Here is a 22,356-nt window from a genome sequence, read left to right on the forward strand (position 1 = left end):
CATTGGAGAGAGCTAGGCTAACTGTTTTCCCTTGATTCCAGCCAGTATGCTAAGATTGGCTAATCACCTTCCAACCCTAGCTCTGCACTTAAAGGGATAGTAAGTAGTTTTTCGAAGTGGGGTTATATGAGTCGGTGTATTGATCACAGCCCACATGCCCCCAGTTTGGAGAAGCATACAGGTGTACCAGCGGAGGAAGCTAAGCAATGCACTGCTGTAGACTGCTTAGGTGTACTCTATATATACAACATTTCCAGTGCTTTACCTTGGTGTCAGACAGGCCTATTATAGGCCCAGTATTTGGCACTAGATTTTCTCAACTATACAACTTCCATATTCCTATGCACAAATCTGCAGGTGGAGACTAAAAAGGGTTGAAAGAGAGTGAGGGGAAACTTCTTCTTCTTTACAGATTGTTTGAGGAGTTGTTTCATTCACTTGTGGGCTTGTCACACAGCAGTGCTCTTCAACCAGTGTCTCTCTGGCTTGTTTGGCGGTGGTCTGGCGTGCCAAAGGAAAAGGGCTGTCTCATGGCCAGGTAAAGTGCTGAAAATATTCTAAATATACCGTACATTTAAACTGATATTGATTATTTTGGGTGGGCATTCTTTTAGCAGGCTAAACTTGTGCTATCCCTTTAAGGCACCAACATGAGAGTAATATCAAATTTATTTATTAGAAACAACTCTCAGTATAACACAGTGGAGTTCAACACGTTGCAGTTTATGTGGTAACTGAGTGTACATTTGAAATTTCACCGAAATATGAGAATAGATGACTCATGGAGGATCAATAGCTATCTTAAGGCTGAGTTGTTATACTGACGCATGAATGCCTACTCACAAAAACTGCTGATGAGGCAAAGACACAGTGCCATTACCCTCCATGCTGCTAGCATGCATTATTAATCCAGTCATTTAAAGCTAACATCAACCACTGCTTGATTCTTAATTCCTGGCTGATGTTTTTCTTGATAGTTGTACAAACTACTGTTCAGCAACATGCTGCTCTGCTGTGCTCTGGGCCGGTGCAGCAGAAAGGTGGAGCACTCGCATCTCCGTCCCTGCCCGCTGCTTCAGCAGCTGTGAGTCCCATCTGTTGGGCCTCATTAAGGAGAAAACCCCAAAAAAAGGACCATTATGTGCAGACCGAGGTGATAGGACAGTGGGAGGTCGACGGCAAGGTGGAGGGGTGGGTGGGGCTGGTGGGATAATGCAGGAGGAGTAATGCAAAAGCCACAGCATTAGCTAATGGAACAGCTTTAGCCAGTGAAGGAGGGGTGGTAGCTGGGGTTGGGGATCTGGATCTTAACAAGCAAATGCTTTGACCTTAAGGGTCAGCAGGTGAAAGCATCTATAACTCACCTGCTTATTCACTGGCCAACCTGTATTCATTATTTCACCTACATCTTATGAGCAAGGCCGACAGCCCTGAGTCAGTCCCTAATCCTCAGTCATCTATATCAAGTCTGTGTGAAGCTTTATTATTTGGACACCACTTTCCCCTGCACAGGGCTACATGATATGTCCACAATTCAGCTGCATCTGTTAACTAGCTCGCCAAATAGCTTAATATCGCTGCACTCTACACAATAAAGGTGAGCAAAGCTAAACTTAAAGCTGCACAAATCAATGTGGTTCATTCTGACAATGGCAGAAATGACTTTGTGTGATGTAAGATGCTGTCACTCGTAGCGACCCACCCAAAGAGAATTATCTGTAGAGCTTTTTAGCTTCTTGGCGCTCACTCTTTTGGTTTCCTGCCCTGACACTCTCACAGCCTGGTTTCCAGCTGCAGCAGACAGCGAAAAGTGAAAAACCTCATATGAACCAACTGTAAGCCACAAGCCCAGCGCCAAGCGGCAGAAAAACACGCTTAGCGAACACCTGGTGAACATGGTGGAGCATTTAGCAGCTAAAAGCACTCATCAGGCCAGACTCCAGAGAAATGTTCATGTTTATCTGTGTGTGCTGATGTGTAAACACACATCCGTGTGCTAGCATATCAACCACAACGTTTTATTTGATACATACAGATACTGTGTATCCAGACTAAGCAGACGTTATGGTCACTAGTAAAATATGTTATACTACTAAATAAAAACTCTTTTTATTCAGTCATTATGAGTATTCCCTGTTATGGCTTTTAGTCACATTGGGACTTTGACCATCACTCACATGTCGCCTCACGGCTTGTTGGCATCTTGCTTCAATTTGCTTTTTCCCAAGTGGAGTGAGTCTTCATGACACTTTTCAGATATGACACACTCTGAGAACGTGGCCTAACCAATAAAGATTTTCACATCTGATCATTGATCTGTTGGACTTTTTTTTGTCCAGAATAAGGAGCCATATGAAAGGCACAGTGTCACATATATATTACGCACCTGTTCCTCCTGGACATGGTCATGTTTAGTGTGGAGCAATGTCAGGTCCAGATCTTCTAAATGGGGAAGGAGTTCCACAGGATGCTTGTAGGTCTGCCTGATACTGCGTTCTTCATAACGAGGTTATCAAGAACACTATGGGCACTGCTTTATGCCTGATCCCATTCATATTATCACTAATCACTTCCTAAAACAGGTGTGACGTGTTACGCAGTTTTGCTTTTCTTATTTCATCGCGCAATCTTTTTGCACTTGTTGTGATAGATTCAAGGAAAATAACAAGATCCAGAATAGGAATAAACAAAAGTTCTATATTGTTGGACAGGTTGCAAATGTTGCCCAAAATTAGACTTCCAGTCATTTGTGCTCTCTAAGATTGCATTTGTCCCGTCTTTTGAGTTAACGACACAACATGTTTCTACTGTACATTCTGCACGTGAGGATACATCACTCAGACACACACACACACTTTTCTACACACACACACTCACAGTACACACATGCAGAGCAAATAGGGGGTGGGGGCAGGGACGTTGAGACCACTTCTAGACAGCCTGCAGCCTCCCGGAGAGAAGAGCAGCTGAGTTGGTGATTATGTAACCCACAGTTACATAAAAGTTATCACTACACTTAAACATGACTGCACTATAGATTTAGCGTCATGGTAACAGGGGACACACTGTAATGTCTTATTTACAAACAGGGCTTTTGTGTTCCTTGTGAATGAGAGCTCGATTACTCGGAGGGTTGAATTCTCGGCCTTACCTTATCAGAGTTCATCACAAGCAGCAAATGTCTGTTTTTCTTTATCTATGCTTCCAGCACTTTAACCTCAACGGGATATGCTTAATCGCTGCGTTCCGGCTACCTGCACATGTAACAGCCCCCTCTTCCCCAAATGGGAAACATTACGCCTGCCGGGCTTCCTATCTGGACAATTACAGCACAAACAGTTAGAGGTGCAGACTGGAAACATGGAGGACTCCTGGTTCCCCGTTCCCTGATCTGCTCACTATTGGATCCCGCTGCCTCTGTGGACGAGGAAGGGGGGGTGGCACGCTCCGTGTTTGTGTGGACTAAAAATGGGTCAGGCTTCCAGCTCCAGCCACAGCACACACCAGCATGGCTGAGTGCCTCTGAAAGGAGGGTCCCACCATCTTAGGAGGAATGCTTCCTGTGGATCAGCTGCTGATGTGTGTGTCACACAGTGGCAGCTCGCTAGGAGATGCATAGATTAATAATAACCCCCCCGTGTTTCCCATCATGCGACCACTTGTCCTCTCTTTCATCACAAAGCTTTGAAACGTCCATGCACTTAACCCTGTGTACCCCTGCTCGGACAGCGTCTATCTTTAGCATGAATGTTTTCCAATACTTTGACAGTGCAGGAGACTAATTTCTGAGGAGACGGCATGAATAAGTCAAAGTTAAACTTCCTGTAAACATACAACTAGATCTTACACTTGAAAAAGCCTCTGAGCGAGCAAACTTTACTCCCAGACGATCATATTGGAATCATTTTTGCAAGGTGTTTTTGGAAAAGTGAGGCGTAGAAAATGTTTACATTTTGTTGTGGAAAAGTCATTGAAAAATGCAAATGAGTAAGCAAATTTCCTAATTCAAAGCGATGACCTGAATAGCAAAACTGATTTTTTAATCTTAGCCACAAGGCTGAATGTATGAAAAGATAATCAGCAACGCAAACACACATTTTACCAAGACCCAAATCCTCTTGCAAACACACACAGACACACAGACACACACTGACACATCTGCAAATTTTGGCTGGTGCTGCCGCTGGCCTGTGCCGACAGACAGCCCACTTGTGCCTCCCCCTGCCCTCCCCGTCTCTTAGTCCCTGCAGCTCATTCATTCGGCCGTCTTTGTCCTGTGAAGCACCACAGATCCAGTTAGTGGGGGAGACTGATGCTGGCAGGCCGTGAACACCATCTGCTCCTCTTCAATAAGACAGAGCAGCCCGGCCACGCTGAACTGACTGGACACAGCACACAGGACGCTACAGGCTGCTATTGATGGCTGAAAAGTACTGCAGGGAGGCTGTGTGACACCTAGCATGCTATTGTGAACTGAGCAAGCCAATATACTGTATGTAACGTAAGAATGTGTTATCTATAGAGGAAATGAACCATTCCTGAACAAAGCAGTAGTGTCATATTTTTTTGTCATATCTAAACTTTTATTTTGTTATTTAGGGCATCTACTGAGCGACAGCACAAAAAAAATTAAAAAATGCTGGTGACCATTCCCTAAATAATAAGATTGACTTGCTCTTAGTATCCTGTTGGTATAATAAGCAATTTTACAAATGTGGTCTTCGACATCTTTGGCTAAAATTGCTGTTCTGCTGGTGAAGACTATGGGATGCAATGGGAGTTTCTGCAAAAGCTCTCCGACCTTTATACTTAACAGTTGATCAGAGAGTAGAACCAGTAGATGAATCAAACTCAAACTGTGAACTATTTTCCATTCCCTTTTTCATAAATGTATGCATTACACTCATTCAGGTCACATATTCCCACCAGGGTCTGTCCAGTATACAGATGCACTTCCACATTGCTGACCCCTGTGCACGTCCTGCTGTAAACAGCTGCATTAACAGCGGTGTCTTCCCTCAAAGGCACCTTGCTCCTTATCTTAGAGTGTGTTATTCTCTCAGTTTTCCCACCCAGGCCCCGGGGATTTGTTAGAATGACCTTTGGGGAATGAAGAATCATGTCTGAGCGCTGATGTGAGTAATTATGTTTCCCCTCAGACTGTGAAACCATGCAGCCCTGTTGGTGACTCTGCTACTGTGCAGTGTGAGGCTGAATCAGACTGTCTGTAACCATCTGACCCGTCCAGCCAGAGCTTCACTCAGTGACCGGACGGAGGAGAGGATGTTAAACATGCCTCCACTGTGTAGCACAGGCTGATTTCTCTCTCTCTGCACCCAAACATCCCACTGAAAGTGCCTTCAACAAAAATATAAATCAGTGGCCTAAATCGATCGAAGATGAAATGACATCCGCACGGCAACAGTAAAAATAGATCTAACTGTGGCCCTGCAGTTTCAGCACAGCGTTAAAGTGACTGAACAAACCCCGATCTGCTCCTCCTGTTGTCAAAAAAACGTTAAGCTAAAAATAGTCTCAAATCAAACGGTCTGGGTTAGGTCGATTGAAGCTGAATTGAGTCCAAGCATCGGCATTTACATAACGCCTGGCAGTTTTACTGGAGAGCTGCATGAAATTGCGGAGCAGAAGCCAAAATGATTCTGAGATATCACTTAAAACCTGCAGTTTAACGCTAAATTGGATCTGCACATAAATAAATGAAGAAGAAGGCTGCGGCACACGAGGTACTCTAACATCTGGGAAATGCAGGCAAACAGCAGTTTTAATAATAAATCGGATTTAAGAGAACAGAATATTTTATCTAAGAGGGACCAAGATCAGGTTTTTGGAAAACAAAACACACATCCTGCTTATGACCAATTCTTTGTCAGAATATAGACAAATAAAAGAAAGGGGATAAGAAATCATGACTAAAATACGTCTCCTTCTCTGAAGCAGGGCATGTATTCTGCTGTTTCCGTGACCTGTTTTCTGCTGTTTTGAATGAACAGATTCTCAGGGTGAAACAGCAGGTGAGTTCGCCCTGTGCCTGTTTAGGAATCATGTCACCAGACGACAGGTATTAGCTTCTCTCCCACACCTTGCCAGTCCTTTAAAGGGCAGCTGTCAACTCAAAGCTGAACATTACATTCGGGCTGTTTCTCCAAGGATGTGATGTCTGACTGCCATTTGGTCTTTTAAACTCCTGACTTCTTATAAATGTGACTTTCTCACCTTTAAGCGGTCGAGGTGAAATGCCTGTGACAGACTGGGTTTGTACAACCTCTGCGCCTCTAATACTGCGTATTGCGTATTGTTCCACCGAATGCAGCACTGCAGCCCTTAAACCATGCACCAGTTGTTATTGCTAATTCAGCTTTGTTAGTACAACTTACACAGTAAAGGCTGTGTGTGCTGACGCCACCGACGTGTATCAGCAGAAAGGAACAGTCGGCTGGAGCAGGCTGCTCCCAGTAGATTCCTTTCATGACAGCTCGCTTTCAGGCCCTCTGCTGTCTGCATGTCTCAGTCAAACATTGTGACAGGTGTCGAGGCTCAAGCAGTGAGAACAACCTGTACATGCTCCAGTGTTGAATGTGTCACCAACAGTTATGCCACAATTTCCAGCCAAGAATTGCTGCATTCGGCGTAAGATGACATTTATCTTATATTTTCCCAAGTGACATCCCATCATCCTTCCCTGGTCACGTCAGAGCTGGTGGGGATCAAAGACATTTAATTATGGTAGATGCTTGAACCTGCGTGGTCTGGGGGGGGGGGGTCTCTTCCAGGCTTGAGCTCTGCTTGCTGTCTCTGTTCATTGACTGCTCTAACATCTAGGTCCTGAATCTAAAACCATTGGATTTGTGGTTAAGGAAAAGATGTCAAACACCAAATATATCCAAATATGTATTTTCAGTTATGGTGGGTATGATTACAGTTTCCAGAATTATTCTAAGGAGTTGGGAAAATACCACCTGCAATAGTAATAAACCACTGCATTTTAAAGATATTGGGAAAATGCAATGGTAGAGACAGAGTTTTCTATCTGGATGGGTGGTGTGTAAGTTGGGGTTGGGATCTCCGCTATACATGTTTGAACACATATAAAAATGATCTGCTTTGAAAATTTTTGTTTGACATAATTTTTCCACAAAAAGTTGAATTACTGACTTCATTTCTAAAAAAAAAAAACATCTGATCCCCTTTTCATAGTAAAATCCACTATTTACTTTAAAAGATGCTTCCCACATCCATCACTTTCTGCTTCTGTAAGCTGCACGTTGAACCAACACTGGCTTCCAACGGTTGTGATCAATTACAATCTAAATGCTAAAAATAAAAGCATCTGTGACAGTGAAACTTTCACAATCCATTATACTGGGCACTGGGTGGAGCAACGACTACAATCACTCTAAGAGGGAACAATGACGATAAAATGACCGCCATATGTTTTTTGTCCTGTAAACTGCTTCCCATTGTATTACCGTGTATCGCTGCCTCGCCTAGTTTGCTCTTCTTTGTAATAATAAACGCAATGTATACATTTTGACTCGTAGAACAGTTGCAGCTCATTGTCTAAAGGTAAAGTCACAAAAGAAACTACAACTCCCAGCTGGGAGAGGGGCGCCGACCAATCACTGGCAGCAATCGGCGTGACGGCACTCGCTTTGGTCCATTTATGTGCGCGCTCGGTGCGCTCGCGCAGAGGGTAGATTCTGGGAGAGAGGAGCACAGCATCCGCAGCTTGTCGAAGGTGGGTGTGACAGACGGCATCTTTACAACTGAGGGAGTCCACAGGAATTGTTTTTTCCGCCTGTAAGTACGAACTTCGGTGAGCTCCTAGAGAGGCAGGCGAGACGCGTTCAAAACTTTACCGGAGTCGGTGTTTTTGGGCAGTTTGTTCAATGGTCGTTTTTGTTGTTTTTTTTTTGTTGTGAAAAAAAAAAGCGTAGCACGTGAGCTCATAAAAATGATGTGTGACAGGTTGTTGCTGGAAATCTTCGACCTCTGGAGGCTCTTTGTAATCGTTTGGGATTATTTCAAGAAGGAAAAAAGCGAGACGGAGACGGCGGTTGTTGCTGCTCTTTGTGGCGGCGGGTTGGCGGGTAGTTAGCCTATTGTACGGTGGCACAGTTGGCACAGACAGACAGACAGACAGACAGACCTGGAGCTCCTCTTTCATGTCTGTGAATTTGTGAACTACTGGTTTTTTAATTCGGCCCTGAACGGCCCGGGTGTGCGAGCGGCGCCTTATTATTCGACATTTTCCGCCGTCTTTGTTCGCAGCTGCCCGTCACGTTGCTGTCAAAAGCGCCTTTGTTTGATGCTGCTTGTTATGCCTGAGCTAATGACACCAGAAAGCTCCCCGAAAGCTGAATTTAAATGAAGGGGATGTGTTGTCATTGTCAGCGAGGACATGGGCAAGGCGAAGCAGCTCACCAAATGCCAGCCGTGGGTGTAGCTGTGGCGGGCAAGGTGTGGGCATTCACCTTAACTTACTCTTATTAACAGTCAAAAGGTGATTTGTGGAGTTTTCGCCATTATATGGAGAGCAAATGGCATATATGCTAATATTAGGGGAGGGGTCTTTTCACTCAATAACATGATCGTTTAAGACTCAGCTGTTGTCTTTGCTCCAACGTGTCTTCAAATGCAAATGGTCAAGTTTTAATGTATCTGAGCTCCAGCTGTTCGAGCTCGCCCTGCGTGTCCAGTCGGCTGTGGTGGTCCACTTGTATACCCCCCTCCCTCCCCTTCTGCAGCTCAAACACATGGTGCAAGGAACAGGTGCTCCCTGATGATCGTTTTTCCCCGGTTATGCTCATTGCTCGCTAATCTCATTTGAGATGGTGCACGCTGGCTGTCGGAGCAGGCCGACTCCAGGCCTGTCTGCACCTGGCACTGCCCGCCGTACCCACCCTGATCGCGGCCTTTTGTTTCAGCAAAATGTGGCTGGTTCATTGACAATTAAGGCGGCCGTAGGTTGCCTTCTGAAAGCCGTCCACTCTCATGTCTGACGAGGCGGTGCAAGTGTTCAGATTAATCTGAATGTCACTGCTGCCACAAGTTAAAAGAAACAATGGTGTGTGTGTGTGTAACGTGTGTGTAACGTGTGTTGCTTTTTTGTGTAGACTGATGGGCGGTGGTTGCTTGCAGTGCTCGAGACAGCCACTAGGTGTTGCCACTGTGCCATGTTTTTGTCTTGGCCTCTTGGGATGGATGGAGGTGGTTCCATTGGAAATGATGTAAAGCGTCCGCTAGGGGTCACTACTTTTAGAGCCATCTGCTGATACAAATTAATCAGACAATGAATCACAACAGTCTGACCTTTTCTTGTTTTCCTTACAGGTAAATTGACCTGCAGCTCACTGACGAAGATGGCAGCCTCTGAAGGTGAACTATGTCTTAATTTAATCTTCTAATGTAAATTATTGCTGCATCATGGTTCGCTGTGCCTTAATGCTTTGTTTTACCTCTTTGTGTGTTCAGATATCCAGGTCAAGGAGCTCGACAAGCGGGCCTCTGGCCAAGCCTTTGAGGTCATCCTTGCTGCTCCTGCTCCAGATGCCAAGGGAGACTTCCCCCTGTCTCCCCCCAAGAAGAAGGACGTCTCGCTGGAGGAAATTCAGAGGAAGCTGGACGCTGCAGAGGAGAGACGCAAGGTAGAAACGTATTAATTGTAATAAACAGCCGTGACTGCAGGGTGTACTAGAAACCTAAACATATTTGTTATTTTATTTTATTTTTTTTTATTATGAGCTGTTAAACACAGAGTTCCTGAGCATTTGAATCCTTGCAGTGGACGTTGGGTGGGGCAATGGAGGTGTGATGGGCTGCACGCTAACATTTTAGTTTTTAACCATCGTTTTTCAGAACCATGAAGCCGAGGTTCTGAAGCACTTAGCTGAGAAGCGCGAGCATGAAAAGGAAGTGCTGCAGAAAGCCATGGAGGAGAACAACAACTTCAGTAAGATGGCAGAGGAGAAGCTCAACCAGAAGATGGAGGCCAACAAAGAGAACCGCACAGCACTTATGGCAGCGATGAATGAGAAATTCAAGGAGAAGGTCTGTTTCAGTTGATGATAAATGGTTGAAAAAGCCTTTTTTTTCCCCCCTTGGATGTTGGAACTTAACCCTTTTCCTGTTCTTTTATAGGACAAGAAGTTGGAAGAGGTGCGAAAGAACAAGGAAACCAAAGAGGGAACTTCGGAAGACTGAAAGTTGCAAACGGGGGATTGTATAGGGTTTTTTACGTATCCAAAGATTGATTTATTTTTTGTTCGGCCAGTATTTTTGTTGTGTTCACTACCCACCTTTTTGAAATAAATACAAGTTCCACTTTGTGAATTTTTCAATTCTCCTGCTATAAGTGTACTTGCGCTGGTTTTACATGTGGGTCATCCCCCCCGCCTTGTTGAGTCTAATCCATTTGATATGTAGCTTGTCAGTGCAGCTTCTGCCCTTTTTGAAAATTAGCAGTGTGTAATTATCCTTTTTGAGGAAGCATGTTTCTATGCATAGGTCTTTGATCCCTGCCTATTTCATAGTGGGTTTGAAAATGTTCCTGTGAACCGCACCTGTTCTCGGCACTTCCTGTATATTAAAAAAAGAAAAAAGTAGCACAAGGTCTGAGCAAGGCGTCGGCTGTTATACATGCAGGTGTTTAGTGCAGCTTCGCTACTCAGATTCTGCTAGTTTGCTCCTGCAGATCATGTTTTGTGCCGCTGCTGATTCTTCGCTTTTGTAAAAATATGGAGTTGTCTTCAAAGCACATGACTTCTTGCTGTATAGCTGTGATTTAACATGCCAGACATGTAAATGGATGCCATCTTGAAGATCACTAAACAGGGGCCTGCACATGGAATGCAAATGAGCAATACACTTTGGCATCTCAATAGATACAGTGGCTAGTTGACTTGAACTGTTGTACTAAAACAAATAAAAAAAATGTAAACACACTGTGTTGTTGGCTGTTTAAACTATTGGTGTCCTGTATGAATAGTGCTACAGTTCTGTTGAGCAACTATACATGCACTCGATGAGCAAATCCAGCCTAAAGTGTTAATTTCTACAAAGTTTTGAGCAGACAAATTATGAGGCTTCCATCTGACAAGAGTGCACTCAAGGTTTAGAGGTTTGATCTGTCTTTAATGGGCTTTAGCAACATGACACTGAACCAAAAGAATGCAATGACCACCTTTAGTCAATGATTGTCTCCCTTCCAGTTAGCGTAACTGATCGTGTTCTGGTTATCAAACATAAGAGTCTGGTCTCCTTACAGTGGGCTGTTATGTAAGGCTGCTCACATATCGCACGTATGTTGCTCCCTGCTGGAGGAAAGGGGGAAGACTATCATGAGCTCAGTTCACATCACTTTTTCTATTTTCTATTGTCATGTATTTAAAACAGTGGCTCATCATCACAGATGCAGTGAATTAATAGTCATTGGTGATGCTGCTTTTGAGAACTACGAAACCCAATATTTTGGAGGAAAAAGCAAATTTGTGGTGATATACTGTTCATGTGTATCAGTGACATCACTACGCGTTATCTCAACTAGTCCCCTCTGTGGACCAGCTTCATAGAAACTGCAGTCTTTGTCTCCCTCTGCTGGTGGCTTCATTAAAGTGCTGGCTATCAAATAGGTGTTTATCAGTAAGAGATGCCATACACTTTTATGGCACACACAGTTAACACAGTTAAAGGGAGGGCTATACTGCAGTTGTATATTAAGGTGGTGTCTGAGATAAACTGAAAGATAACTAGCAACTATAAGCTACAGATTTCATGATGCATTTAAAAACAAAGGCCATCTTGGTGTCATGTCAAGTGAAGTCAGCATCATATAGACCTATCACATATTTTCTGTACAATTTGTACACCAAATGCTGCCCTCTATCCTTTCACCCTTAAGTTGAAAAAAGAAAAAAAAACTCCCAAGCTTATTCAAAGAAATCTGACTAATGAGAGCAGCTGCTCTGATGGGAGGCTGTACTGAAGGAGAGAAGTATTCAGATCATTTAATTCTTAATACTCTAGTACAGTACAGACGGTAACTTTCAGATAAGCTACAGTTGTTAAATGACTGTGAAAGAGTATAAAATATATTGTTTAAGTAGAAAGTAGAAAAGTAGAAAGTAGAAAATGGAAATACTCATGTAGTAGTAACTTAACAGTACCTGAGTAAATGTAATGCATTACCTTTCACCTTTGCGTTTCAATTGTGTACAATGTAGACACTACAACAAAATATGAATGGCACTTATTTAAAATGTTTCGTTATAGTCTGTGAGTATGAGGAGATTTCATGCTACACCTCAGAGCTCTGTGTTGTAGTGTTGTTCTGTTTAGTAATCACTTCCACGACCAGTAGAGGGCAATGTTGTTCTTTACTTCCTCGCTCTGTTCCTCTCAAACTAGCCATTTCATCAGTTAAATAAAAAACAGGACTTCTTTGAAATCTTGGATTAAATCAATATAATTTTTTTCCGCAAAATTATCCAAACACCTCTCTGAACTGTAATTAGTACTATTTAGCTGCGTCACTTACTAACTTTGTATGAGTAATTGACTATGGATTTCTCAAACATTAGGGTCACATATCCAGTAACCCCTATAGAAAAACTGAAGTATTCATTTAGCATTGGACTGTAGGTTTAAACAACATGCTGAATGTGGTGGAAGAGTAAGTCTTGCCTAATATATATTGAATACATGCTGGATTTCTTTGGTTTGTTATCACCAGTGCAGTAACACATACTGTAAGCATCATTTTGTTGTTGCAGCTTCTCAAAAAGGAACAATGCTGTTTGACAAAAAATAAACAAAAACCTTAACTCAAGGTCCTTACTGGCTTTTTCTTGACCTTTCAACTGTGTTTAACAGATTTCCTCAGTGGATGGATTTGCCCGGCTGTCATGGATCATGTGACCAAAGTTCCATACTTTAGAAATAGCAGATGTCCAGACATACTGAGGTCACATGATGACAATTGGACAAATTTCATCTCCTGAAGAAGACAATGAGATGTGGTTGAAATCACAGAAAAAAGCAAGTGAGGGGAATTTGAGGTCACCGAAGTCACACCCCTGAGGATGAACCAAATTTCATGACAATCCATCCAATGTTTGTCGAGATATTTCAGTAAAAGCCGAAACAACAACCTGCTGGTGGCGCTAGAAGAACTCTCAGATGGTCACCAAAGTCAGTAGGAGTCATCCTCTGAGGACCATGAATGTTTCTACAAAATATTTTAGTCTCAACAAAAGTGGTGCACCGACAACCCAACGCCATTACTATCCCTAGGACCTCACCGCTAGCGTGACTAAAATGGATCATATTTCATATAGTGATGATAACCTGCAGAGTAACTAGTTATTATAGCAGTGAAATGAATGTAGTGGAGTAAAACATAAAATATTTCTCTCTCACATGTAGAAAAGAAAAAGTATAAAGTTAAAAAAAAGGAAATATTCCAATTCAAGGACTTTAAATTGTATTTAAGTACAAAATGTGACTGAATTTCTTTCCTTCCACCAAAGTGCAGAGGTAATTGCATAAGAGCAGAAACTAGAAAATAAGTTTTCCGCATTGAGTTCATAAACCCTTAAAACACTATCAAGAACCCCTGGGAGTCTCAGTTTGGGAGCTGCTGTCTCAGCTTACATATTAACTGTAAAATACCATTTAAATCCTGTAGAATTCCTGTCAGACCTTATAAGCCCATATAAGAGCCGTGCTCTTGGCTCCTCACAGAGAGTACCTGGCTGACAGCATGCTGTGTGTAATGCAGGCGGCAATCAGGGTGTCACTGCAAAGCCTGCCACTTGTCTGAAATTTGAAACAAAAAAAGGAGCGACAAAAGAAATATCACAGCTGTTAAAGTCCTTGTCAGGGAACTCATTCTCCATGCCCGATTTGCTCTGCTGTTCCCGCACAGAAGAGAGTAATTAAGGAGAATCTATCGAGACTCGACACTGTTGAAGAAAGGAGGAGTGCGTGGGTTGAAAAGTGAAATGCAACGGTAACCAACTCCAACTGCGGGGTTTTAACATGAGCCAGAGCCCACTTTATAGACAAATGACCTGTAATAACCCTCTATGATCTGGCTTTGTTACCACAGTGGGAGTGAACCCAGACAACCTCCTGCGTGACAGCTCAATAATACTCTGTATGCACAAGTGCCCTGATAATTAACACGAAATGACTGTTCTTAATGTTAAATACACACATTGTTAGTCGGGTGAAGTTTGATGTAAAACTCGCTTTAATTGGCACAACACTGCAGGCTTAGACTTGGAGTGTTTTTACTCAGCTGAGCACAGTGTTGACAGTATAGACTGGGCACTCATTATGACTTAGTGCCTACCAAAGCACAGCCTGCAGAGTGCTAATCACATGCATTTACTGCAGTCGGCCCCTGTTTTACTTTGCCCTGGTTATTTTGAAAAGAAAATCAGAGCAATTCACTCTCTGAAGTCGAACTGTCGTTGTAACTTGCCTTTCACACCGTTGTTCCCGTTGTTTTTGGCTCGTGGCCCCTCTTACTGCAATGATTACACGCTAAAAGGTCAGCTCACTATGATCATTCTGTGATAAGGTCTTCTGCGGCTCTAGAGGAGCTTTGTGAAATAAATCCTGATGAAGTTATCAACACCAGCACGCCCAAAATGATGCACAACCAACAGGTGCATGCTGGGCCATGCTAAAATGCTAACAGTGGGCCTTCCAGTACCTGCCTTTTTGCTAGTTGTGACAATCCCTGTCACAGCTTTGGCTGCTGAGCGCTAATTTTTAGCGTGATATAATATTTATACTATTTTAGTTTAGCATGCTGGAAGCTAATTAGCAATAAACACAAACTACAGCTGAGACTGATGGGAATTATTTTTGCTAGTATTTGGCTGTAAAGGTCAACAAGTTTGGTAACAACAAGTATTAGATTCATTGGAACAGCTGTTCAGATTTTTCTGTCCAACCCACAGATGCTAACGTCACAGTGGCGCGAGAAAAGTCAGAGGATCATCAAAGTCATCTGGACAATGAATGTCTACAGCAAAGTTTGTGCCCATCTCTGCACTTAGTAAGACTTGACCCTGGGGACCATGTCCATACAAAATCTCATAGCAGTGAGTTGTTAATTACTCCAGTCTGGACGAAGTGGACTCACAGACCAACAGGCCAACGTTTGAAAACTGTTTTAGGCGCGAGGTGGGACAAGTGAGGCCGAGTGGCTTAAAAATAAAGAAGAAGACGTTGGACTTAGGGGCAGTTGTGGAGGACTTCGCAGAGCGCGAAGCTTGCATAATGTCATTCAGGAAGGTGGCAAGGCGCTGCTGTAGAGGACTGCTGACCTCCACCCACACCTCTTACCCACGGTGTTGGATCAGACAAAGTTTTTGCCAGCTGACATCCAAACTGACATGGTCAAGTGTAGCTTTGTGTGATGGAAGGGGTTAGCTAGTCACCCCGATAACATCTGAGTAGCTAAATCTATGTTACCGCCCACCAGTTCAAGGTGAGTCATCGGAATCCTTCAACATTTGACAGGAAGTGTTTTTTTTCCTTACATATGGCGGGCATCAGCCTGTCCCAAGAGATAAAGTAGCTATTAGCACAGTGAAACAAAAATGTATATAGCATTAATCTATACATTCTGTTGTTGATTGTAGAAGAGCTGCTATTTGACTTGTGCATGAACTCTTCATGTACCTGCCATATTTTTAGTCATTTTCGACCATTCTTGAGTTTTGTCCTCTTTTCTGGTTAATTCTAATGACGCTATATTGAAGAAGGTGGTTGAATTGTGGTGCTCAGTTGTATGTATAGTTTGCAAAATGCCTGTCTAGAACAGGAAGTGATCCTTGGTTTGGACATCAGCAGTGGCGTGCACAGACTTTTTGAAGGGCAGGGGCGAAAAGGAAAAAAAAAAAACCCCGCCCAGCCCTGATGTGGTTTGTCACATCAGTGCTGGGCGGTGCTGATCCCACCTGACACGACGTCGTTCTGCTTGTAGTTTGGATGCTACAAATTTTTGACAAAAAGCCTGCAGGGAGGTGTGTTTTCACAGCTGGACACAGGCTAGCGGCTAAAAGTAATGATTTCTGGGCTTCTGCTGCTTCAGTGGTGACCATTCTTTATAAAAATCTGTCCCTTTGAAGTCCTTAATGGACATGGAGTAAAGAGAGTGACTTCTGTTTCTCAGATTCTTTTATATGATTAGTTACAGACACCCGAAGTGGTGAGTGGTGTGCATTTATTTTATGTAATCATCCCTTTAATCATCTTGTAATCCCTCAGATTTATGTTCGGACCCCTGAGGAGGTTGTGGACCACTGCGTTAGGGTTTTATTTTATTACTCAGGTGGTAATTTGTGTCCGTTTCTAATGTATAAATTTTGCACCTTGCACACAATATCTTTGCAAATCTTAAAGACCTTCATCATTTCCCTTCCGCATGCTCATCTTATCTTCTTCCATTTGAATTTTTTTTTTCAATTATTCCTGCTTATTCAAAGAGAGCCAGAGCCCGGTAAGATCACAACAAAGAGGAAAGTCATTTGGGCCTTGAGTAAACATTATGCAGAATGAGTTGAGTCTATCCTGACATCATCTTAATGAAAATGTCTGCGGGGAAACAACAAATGGAGCCGGGCTGAGGCCAGGACTGCAGGGAGGGTGAGGCCCGCAGAGCTGAGCGGGGTCAGCGGAGGCACATTAAGGCTCAGAAGCACAGCTCAGCAGAGATGATGAGTAAGAGTGAGATAAAGGCAGGATGGGGAGGCACGGGAGGTGGAATGATGATCTTAGACGTTAAAATACTATTACAGGGCTGACTGAGTTTTTAATGTAGCAAAGAGATGCTGTTAATTTGAAAGGTATCCTCCTGATAAGGAGGCGACGTGGCTGCTCAGTGGTATTAGTCAGGCCTTGACCAATGGCGGGGTTTGAAGGCAGATTCTGATCCGGGTCAGACCCTTTGCAGCTACCAGTAACTGATGTCTTCTGCTGTAATTTAACATCTAGAAATGTTTCCGCTTAAATGAATAGTTTCCTTACAGTATTTTTGTTCTGCTAGTTCTACTGATGCAGCTGATACCAAGAGCTATATAGACATTCTCACCATAGGTGTTTGGCAAGCATGCACCGAGCTGTGGCTGCATTAACCTGCCGGGGGGCTGGGGGGAAAATACGAGCTGTCGGGACCCCATTAACTCCCTCTCTTTCCATTCTCTGTGCAATGTGTACCAATTTTCCCTGTCCTAGGTTTCCCTCGAGCTGGATCGAGCATATGGTAGATTTCAACCTGGCGTTTTTCCATTAATGTCACTGTTGTGGCTCAACGGGTCGTACATGTGCACACACATACACTCTCTTTAGTTTACTTATATATATCGGATTTATGTATGGGATTATTCCCTATCAAGCCAATAACATTAATTAATAACATTCAGAATATTAATAACATCTAATCAATAACATTCAGAGTTAAACACGTTTTTTTTTTTGTTTTCAAAGCTGATGATGGCAGTAGCTAGCGAGTGAGCCATCGTACTTCCTCGTCCTCTCTGATGACAGCTGCACATGGGCAGCGCCAGTCGGGCGGGCGGTTTGGATTGGGTAACGACAATCCTGCCACCTTTCCCAGTCCCGTCACAAACTTCGAACTCTTTCACGCTTGTGTTTTTATTGGTTACACCACACGTGTTGAGTACCTGACTACTGACCAATCATGTACATGGACTAACATTCTGCTGCAGGTGCGGACGTAGCTGAGGGGGCAGAGAGGCGGGGCTGCCACCATCACTCAACCATCCACTGAAACCTCTGCTCCACTGAGGAGATGAGAAGTAGCACCAGACGAAAACATCAGATTTGAATGGTGTGATGAGGAGACTGTAACATCCTTAAATAACATATTAAACAAACATAAATGTTTGCATTATGTTTTCTACCATTTGCAGTTCAACTGGAGCTCTAACTATGTCATCTGGTTGTGCCCTCTTCCTCTCTAATGGCACCCGACTGGAAAATTAGTGCCACCAGCTGTTTAGAACTATTGCATAGCAACAGTGGATGGAAAAGCACATTCATTTGCATCTCCTTTTGACGATTCTCTTGAAATTCGGCTACACTTTGCGCTACATTTGGATGAAAGCCCGGCGATTGTTGCCTCTTGTGGCCAACCACCCACGGTTGCAGTGGGCGTTTTCTGGATCCGGAGGAGAATCGAGCCGCAGGGGCCGGCGATGAACCGTTACGGCTCGACACACCTGAACAAGACGAAGACGCATTAGAGAAGTTGTTTGGACAAACAACACAAAGGCAGGGCTGCGTAACTAACACATTAGAGGAAAAAAAGTCTTTTTTTTTTTGTTTTAGACACAGTAACTTTGCTCATTCCCTTTAAAACTGTACTTTTACTTTAAACTTTTGAGAATATTTTTGGGTAGTGACCTCCTTTTAAATTCGCTTCATTTGGCATTTATGCAGCCCTCCCTCTACGTGTATATGTAGATTTAACCTGCTTCATTCAACAGTGGGCTGCTCCTGTGTTATTTCCACAATGATTCTTTGCATTGTGAAGAATTAGGTTCATCAAGGCTTTAGAAGTAATCATATTGTACTGGGTGCCTGCAGATAGCAAGTACAATATTTTGAAGTGATCATATTAATACCTTCATGTAGACAAAAAGAGTAAAATAATGAACAGAAATAACAAAATTAGAGATCATCGACCTGCACACTGGCTTTTTCTAACCAGACGCACAGCAGATATAAAGCTTATTATTCCAGAGAGAGACTGGAGATTTGACTTGACTCTTGACCAAAGGCGTGAGACCTGACTTGGACTTGCATGAACTGACTTGTGAGGATCACTGGCCTGCACACAAAATAACTTGTACTTTGAGTACATGTGTCAAATGGTAATATTAATTCACTTGAGCAATTTTTATTAAAGGAAATGAACTTCTGCTTGAATACCAACAGGTACAGAAGATTTTCAGTATTCCCCGACCACCGCACAAAGGTGAGATTTATGCTTTCGAACTGTAACTTTTTTGGCTTTATGGGAGAAAATATTTGTCCTTCCTCAAGGTTTTCAGAGTGAATCATCGGGGTTACCGAGTTCAATACAGCTGGTATTCACTGCTGATCTTTAAAAAACTGCAGGTGCTCATTTGAAGGACGTAATGGTTCGGCTTTCAGTTGTTTTCAATCCCCTTTTCAAAGCAGAAACAAACAGCAAAGACATTTCCATCACTGCTTTCTTCAGTATGTTTTGTAATTAAAGGAAATTACTGAAATCTGTGCTTTCAGTGCTTTCTATGCACCAACAAACAGTGGATATGATAATGTTGGTCAGTAACTGACACTGAACTGATACTGAATCACAATCTTTGAATAGGAAATATGAATAGATGAAGAAAAAAAAACCCTTTGTTAATACCAAAAGTATGCATTTATATTGCAGGAGTAGTTCTGCTAAATATCTTTGAATCTTCATGTCAAAAGTTTTAAATATTCAGTCTTTCCTCCACAATCTTCTTTTTGTCAGCATTCAGCAGCCTTTAAACCATGGTCTGAAGTCTCCACTGACAGCCAGGCTAATGAAATTCTTCTGGCACTGCTAACTGCTTTTGATGGGTAAATCAGGACTAAACCACAAAGGGCGGCTGCGCTGCTCTCTGCGGGCTGAAGCTCTCAGACATGCTGCACTTGGCCCCACCCCAATCAGCAATGCTATAACAGGCATTTCCAAACAGCTGCTGGGATAGCAGTGATAGGGCTGCAGCCACAAATCCCACATGTTTGAACATTTGTGGCACATTTCAAGCAAATATGGAGCATGACAGCAACAGTTTTCTGCCCCATTAGATTTAGTGCTGAGCTTGATTTTATGGCCGTTACAATGGAAGTCAATGGAGTCATAGAAAAAAAAAAATCAAAATCTTAGAAAGAAACCTCTCAGCTGCAGGAAGCAGAACTCCAGCAAAACATTTTCACAAGGAATCAGATCACCCTGATGAAATGTGTCGGCCTGACAATAATTCTGCAAGTGCTGCTGGAGGTTTGACCCCTTTGAGGCAGTTTACACTCTACAATTACAAACTCACACATGGTTGGGTGTTTAACTGGCTGATTCCAGTAAAGACTCGGCAAATTAAAACTTTACTACAGCCTGCCAGCAGAACAAATAAGCCAGTGAGTCGCTATTTCACCACCCGAATATTATTCCTGACTTTAGAATTCAGATCTTCACATTGCTCATATACCTGAGGCCAGCTAACCTGACCTTCATGTTTTTGGACAGTCGGAGGAAGCTGGAGAAAAGCCACACAGGCACAAAGGGGGGCGACAAGCCAAACTCCACACAGAAAAGCCCCAGCTGGCCCGTTTTTTATTAGTCTCTAATAAAAATGGATAAAAGTAATCCGCAGCAAGATTTGTGGATTACTCACAGTAATCGGGGCATTGTTTTTGGAAAGACATTGCTGTTTTGGATTGAGCCGAAGCTCTAGCCCGATTTTACAAATACTGAGACCGTGAGTCTAACCCCCCCCCCCCAAATAATACTAAGGACATGACTTCTGTGTAACAAATGGCAGCTACAGCCTTGCTTTGAGCAGCACATAAGAAATTCCATTTACCTCCACTACTTTGGGGTGCACCTAAAACCAAAACTGCACAGCTCTGAGAAATGAGTTAGCTGGTAATGTGGCGTAAAGCTTGAGCATTTCTGCTCAACGATTGAATGTGCGTGTGTTTGGAGTGCTCCAAATGTGCACCCAATCATATACTGCAATAACATACAATGAAAACTATCAGCCTGGTAGAATCTGCAAACCAGTCCAACACTCATCCTTCATGCACAAGCTCCTTCAGAGCGGCTCGGTTAAGTGTTGATATAAATGTTAAATAAGTGATGTAAAGCACAGCAGAATGCTTTCTGTGTAGGTGTTCGCAGGCCAAGTATCTCTTCACTTGAACCTGCATCGCACATATTGATCAACAGCACCGTGCATCTGAAGAGGGCTACAGAGAGTGTGTGTGTGTGTGTGTGTGTCTGGTATTACTCATGTTGTAGGGACGTGATGCTAACACAGTCTAATTGTGAGGACTCGCCTTCCTTATGCAAGTTCCCACACTGTGAATCTTTAGATTTTACGGTGAAGCCTTGGGTTTAGGTTAGGGTAAGGGTTAGTCTCCAGGAAGTCTATGTAATGTGCTCTGAAGTGATGGAAACATGATACATGGTCACACACACACACTTTTCACACGTAGCGGTCCTGCAGCACGGCAGCGTACGAGCAGCTAATCCGGACGCCTCAGCACTCACAGGAGGATGACCCACAGCCAAGCAGCTAAAACCTCAGCCACTCTTCAGGCACAGCGAGCTGCTGCTGCAATTTGCCGCCACTTTTGCGAAAAAATAATAACCGATTGTTGGGTTTTTATCGCGGTTCAGCTCCCACGATGAACTTTCAGGGTGTCACTCGCGAAGTTGATTTATGCAAAGCCACTGCGGAAAAGTCAACTAAATCCCGACTGGTGAATATGCAGTTGTTTCCCTAAGAGGTGGAGCGCGTTCCTGGAAGCGGTGTCAAGTCGCAGCAGCTCTGAGCCACGATGATAGAGGGAGTCTGTAATGAAGAGCAGATAAACAGAAATGTGAATGGGAAGAAGAACTTTACAGGCAGAAACGCCGCTCGGTGTTTCTGCCTGAAAACTGAGCTCCTTTCAAACAGTGACGAAGTAAGTATGTGTGTGACTGGTGACGGGATTACTTGATTAAACTGGAAGAATGCCTAATTACATTAAGCACAGTTTGGTTCGGTGGATATTTGTGTATCCAAATACACCGAGGCTACATCTGCAAGTTTTAGATAAAGATTTATCTGAAGAAATTAAAGTAAATGATTCAAATTAGCATGAGGGAGTGAGTCTCTCTTCCAGTGCGCAGTTGTACTTTTTGGACGCTGCTCCTGTGGCATGTTGCGATGCAGTAGATACACTTTAATCTGCGGCGAGGTGTGAGCGCTCCAGATGGACCGCGTCTTGCGCTCCGCTGTTTTAAGTTTGCAGTCGACAGCTTTAGTCCCCGAGTGAACGGAGCGGCGGGATGGAGGCTCGGGATGACTCAGCCACGTCTAAATTTAATTCACTTCATGTAAAAGCGTCTGTTGTTGCTTTTTGTCCCACAATGCTGATGCATACTACGTACAGCGAGAGTCTTTTCACAGCCTGTTCCAAACAATTATGCCTTTTTCTGAGGAGAAGTATTTGGTGTAAAAAAAAAAGGTCAGCAGCCGCAGTATTGGTTGCTACCGAAGTGGCTTTTTGTGCTGCAGT

The 22,356-nt window shown here is 43.3% G+C and overlaps 1 protein-coding gene across 2 annotated transcripts; it reads left to right on the forward strand.

The window, feature by feature from the left end:
* Nucleotides 1-7,715: 7,715 nt before the first annotated feature.
* On the forward strand, nt 7,716-10,916 carry stmn1a (stathmin 1a). 2 transcript variants are annotated; one of them, XM_041955306.1, is made up of 5 exons: nt 7,716-7,818; nt 9,352-9,396; nt 9,493-9,665; nt 9,877-10,068; nt 10,159-10,916. In XM_041955306.1, the coding sequence occupies exons 2-5, from the start codon at nt 9,381-9,383 to the stop codon at nt 10,219-10,221; spliced, it is 444 nt and encodes a 147-aa protein (XP_041811240.1). In that variant the 5' UTR covers nt 7,716-7,818; nt 9,352-9,380; the 3' UTR covers nt 10,222-10,916. The 2 variants fall into 2 exon arrangements, with proteins under 2 accessions (XP_041811240.1, XP_041811241.1); XM_041955307.1 differs by having other exon boundaries at nt 7,723-7,756.
* Nucleotides 10,917-22,356: the final 11,440 nt, after the last annotated feature.

This window comes from Chelmon rostratus, chromosome 16 (assembly GCF_017976325.1).
Source record: "Chelmon rostratus isolate fCheRos1 chromosome 16, fCheRos1.pri, whole genome shotgun sequence".
NCBI lineage: Eukaryota > Metazoa > Chordata > Actinopteri > Chaetodontiformes > Chaetodontidae > Chelmon > Chelmon rostratus.

What these genes read in the sequence shown, in the direction of transcription:
- stmn1a (XM_041955306.1), top strand. An exon ending in CTGCAGAGGAGAGACGCAAG is followed by an intron (nt 9,666 to 9,876) that starts GTAGAAACGTAT and finishes ATCGTTTTTCAG; the next exon opens with AACCATGAAGCCGAGGTTCT. An exon ending in ATGAGAAATTCAAGGAGAAG is followed by an intron (nt 10,069 to 10,158) that starts GTCTGTTTCAGT and finishes GTTCTTTTATAG; the next exon opens with GACAAGAAGTTGGAAGAGGT.